Here is a 2968-nt window from a genome sequence, read left to right on the forward strand (position 1 = left end):
CTTGGGAGACAGAAAAGAGAAAGGGGCTCCAACCTATCAGATTAAAACACCCCAGCCCCTCCCCCATCCCACAAAAATTTCCTATCAATCAACTAAAATCATATATGATGGGCATCTCCTCCATTATTAATTTCCATCCTACAACAAGAGACATGGGGGCCCTTTCTCAACACTGCCCACACTGCCATCTTCCCCATTAATAGAGATGCAGTGATGATTTGGTCTTATCATGCATCTCTCTCCCACTTCCTCTCTCTCTCTCTCTCTCTCTCTTTCTCTCTCTCTCTCTACCATTATACCCCTCCCCAACTTTTATATAAACCGGCAGGAGGGACATCAAGGAGCCAAAAACTTGCTGTTGGCTCTTCTCTGAACCCCTCCTCCTTGCCAAGAAAACCTCATCTCCAACACAAGGGTAGCTAGCTAGCTTGTGGCTGTTGGGCAATGGCAGGATTCTCACACCTCCCGCAGCAGATGGAGTATGGCCTCACCAATGCCGGCAGCTTCTTGCTCTGCCATGGCAACCCTGAGGACGCTCCAGCAGCAGCAGCAGCCTCACGGGAGGGCTCATCTGTGGTTCTTGACACCCCTCTTGTGGCCACTGCTTCTGTGGAGAAGAAGAGGAAGCCCAAGGAGGACACTACCAGCCTCAACTCTGCCCACTCCAAGGTACCATATGTATAGCAGATTTATTGAACCTTCTATGTTTGTTCTGAAACACATTCATTTAGCAGTACACATGTTGCTTATGGATAGTATTGTTTGTGACTGAAAAATAATTTAGGAAACCAAGGAGAGTACTAGGAAGAGGGGAGGCAAAAAGCAGGGCAAGGAGATGGATGATGATGAGGAGGAACCAAAGGGGTACATCCATGTGAGGGCAAGGAGAGGGCAGGCAACAGATAGCCACAGCCTTTCAGAGAGGGTACTACTGGTGTTCTTCACTATATTTTCTCTTGTGTGGTTGTAGCTATCTTAGCTTGGTTTTTGGGGCCTATTTTTGTTACTCATATGCTGTGGCATTTTGTTTTCTTGCTTCAGGTGAGGAGGGAGAGGATCAGTGAGAGGATGAGGATGCTGCAGTCCCTGGTCCCTGGCTGTGACAAGGTTGTAAGTTAGTTGACCACTCCTAATTAGAATCACCACTGCACTTGAAATAACTTGTTGTGCGTGGGGTACTAACTTTAGAAGGAAAAATGTGCACTGCTTTGTGTATAGGTCACTGGTAAGGCTCTCATTTTGGATGAGATCATCAACTATGTGCAGTCACTGCAAAACCAAGTTGAGGTACTGAAGTTAGAAAAAAACTATCAATATTTATATAGGGAAAGCACTTAAGCCTTGGAGATGTCTTTAGTTAATTAACAAGTTCTCATTTGCCATTCAGTTCCTGTCCATGAGGATTGCTTCCCTGAGCCCTGTGGTGTATGGTTTTGGCATGGAGAGTGAGGCTGCCTTCAGTGACCAATCACAAGTATGAGTTAATCAATATGCAAGCTCAAATATATATATGATCATTGTGATAGACAATATATTTTTCTCAACCTTTCTTATTAAAAAACTTGCACATTTTGGAAATAACTTTGTTGTTTCAGAAGATTGAAGGCATGTTCCATGACGCAGCTGCATTACCTACTGGTCCTCCCATGAACAGATCATCTAGCCCAGCTCCATCTCAGGCCATGATGGACACCGGCACCTCCTCCTCCTCCCCAACCTACTCACTTCAAGGCACCCAGGTTTGGCCACTTTCTCTCTCCAGAGATCTACATGATCGATCATTCAGGACCCAATTCCAAAGCACTGTTCAATGTACATGCCTGCCGTGCTGAATGAGGCTGCCCATGTGTGCATGATTTTCCAGGACAACGGCAGCAGCAGCAGCAGCTACATGATGCAAACAGTAGGTGAGCCGAGGCACGAACTGTTCAATCAAGTGGTGTTCAGTAACTACATGTGCTCCTTCCAGCAGTGAAAGGAAGGACCCTACATTTGACAACGTCTAGGTAAAGTGACATGATTATGCACTTAAGTTTCAGTAAAAGTAGGCACCATACCACTGTGAAATCAAAATTAACCACTAGCACCATGTGGAATGCATACAATAAAAAAAATTACAGTAATTTTTAGTACAGTACTTGATGCTCTCTCTTTTTTGGATTTGTGATTAGCAGGGGAGGAAATAATGCTGGCCAGAGTGGTGACTGAACTGAAGCACCAGATGAGTTTGAGATGTTGGATGATCTAGTGATCCATCCCCTTGTCTGGTGGCATGCATGCAGCAGTAGAGATCAGTGAAGTACTAGCAACTAGAGTTATTAATTGATTAGCAGTAGAACCAGAGAGGCTTGTGTTGTACTAGTAGCTAGCATCTTTCCAAGTGATGCCTTGCCATCGCCCGTTGTACTCTACTAGCTTAGACAAAAGATGTTTATGATTGGATCATTTGTTTATATAAAAGAGGGCCATTTCTGCTGTGACAAACGACAATTGACTCTTGGACAAAAACAGTCTCAGTTCATTTCACTTCTGAACATACAGTTTGATCATTTCAGCTCTAATATTTACACCCTTCGGTCCTTTTTACTTCGCATATTAGGTTTATCCGAAGTCAATTTCATCCAACTTTGACCAAATATATATAAAAAATTATAGACATTCACATAACACCACCAATATCATTAGATTCATCTTGGAATATATTTTCATATTATATTTATTAGATGTTATAGATGCTAATAATTTCTAATATAAATTTGGTCAAACTTAGCAAAGTTTGACTTTCGACAAATCCAATGTGCAGAGTAAAAAGGACCGGAGGGAGTACATGCACCTAGCTACTTGTAAAATTCTAGTATAGTATGTATACTAGTATCATTTTACATGGAAATACCCAGTGGATCTCGGGTCCCAATGGACCTGGATTGGAAATTTCTTTTTAGAAAATTCAAAGAGTCGAAAATTCCTG

The 2968-nt window shown here is 42.7% G+C and overlaps 1 protein-coding gene across 3 annotated transcripts; it reads left to right on the top strand.

Moving 5' to 3' along the window:
• The first annotated feature begins 324 nt into the window (after positions 1-324).
• Positions 325-2484, top strand: LOC125531042 (transcription factor bHLH137-like). 3 transcript variants are annotated; one of them, XM_048695453.1, is made up of 8 exons: positions 325-669; positions 785-925; positions 1042-1107; positions 1219-1287; positions 1388-1474; positions 1599-1739; positions 1865-2006; positions 2175-2484. In XM_048695453.1, exons 1-7 carry the CDS (start codon positions 445-447, stop codon positions 1973-1975), a joined length of 840 nt encoding a protein of 279 aa, XP_048551410.1. In that variant the 5' UTR covers positions 325-444; the 3' UTR covers positions 1976-2006; positions 2175-2484. The 3 variants fall into 3 exon arrangements, with proteins under 3 accessions (XP_048551410.1, XP_048551409.1, XP_048551408.1); XM_048695452.1 differs by having other exon boundaries at positions 329-669; positions 1596-1739; positions 2172-2484; XM_048695451.1 differs by having other exon boundaries at positions 330-669; positions 1596-1739.
• The last annotated feature ends 484 nt before the right edge of the window (positions 2485-2968 follow it).

Source organism: Triticum urartu, unplaced genomic scaffold (assembly GCF_003073215.2).
Source record: "Triticum urartu cultivar G1812 unplaced genomic scaffold, Tu2.1 TuUngrouped_contig_6748, whole genome shotgun sequence".
Taxonomy (NCBI): Eukaryota; Viridiplantae; Streptophyta; class Magnoliopsida; order Poales; family Poaceae; genus Triticum; species Triticum urartu.

Bases quoted from the DNA above. Each gene is read 5' to 3' on its own strand.
- LOC125531042 (XM_048695452.1), top strand. From the start codon at position 445: ATGGCAGGATTCTCACACCTCCCGCAGCAGATGGAGTATGGCCTCACC. The intron at 1,108-1,218 runs GTTGTAAGTTAG...CTTTGTGTATAG, and splicing joins TGGTCCCTGGCTGTGACAAG to GTCACTGGTAAGGCTCTCAT. The intron at 1,288-1,387 runs GTACTGAAGTTA...TTTGCCATTCAG, and splicing joins CACTGCAAAACCAAGTTGAG to TTCCTGTCCATGAGGATTGC.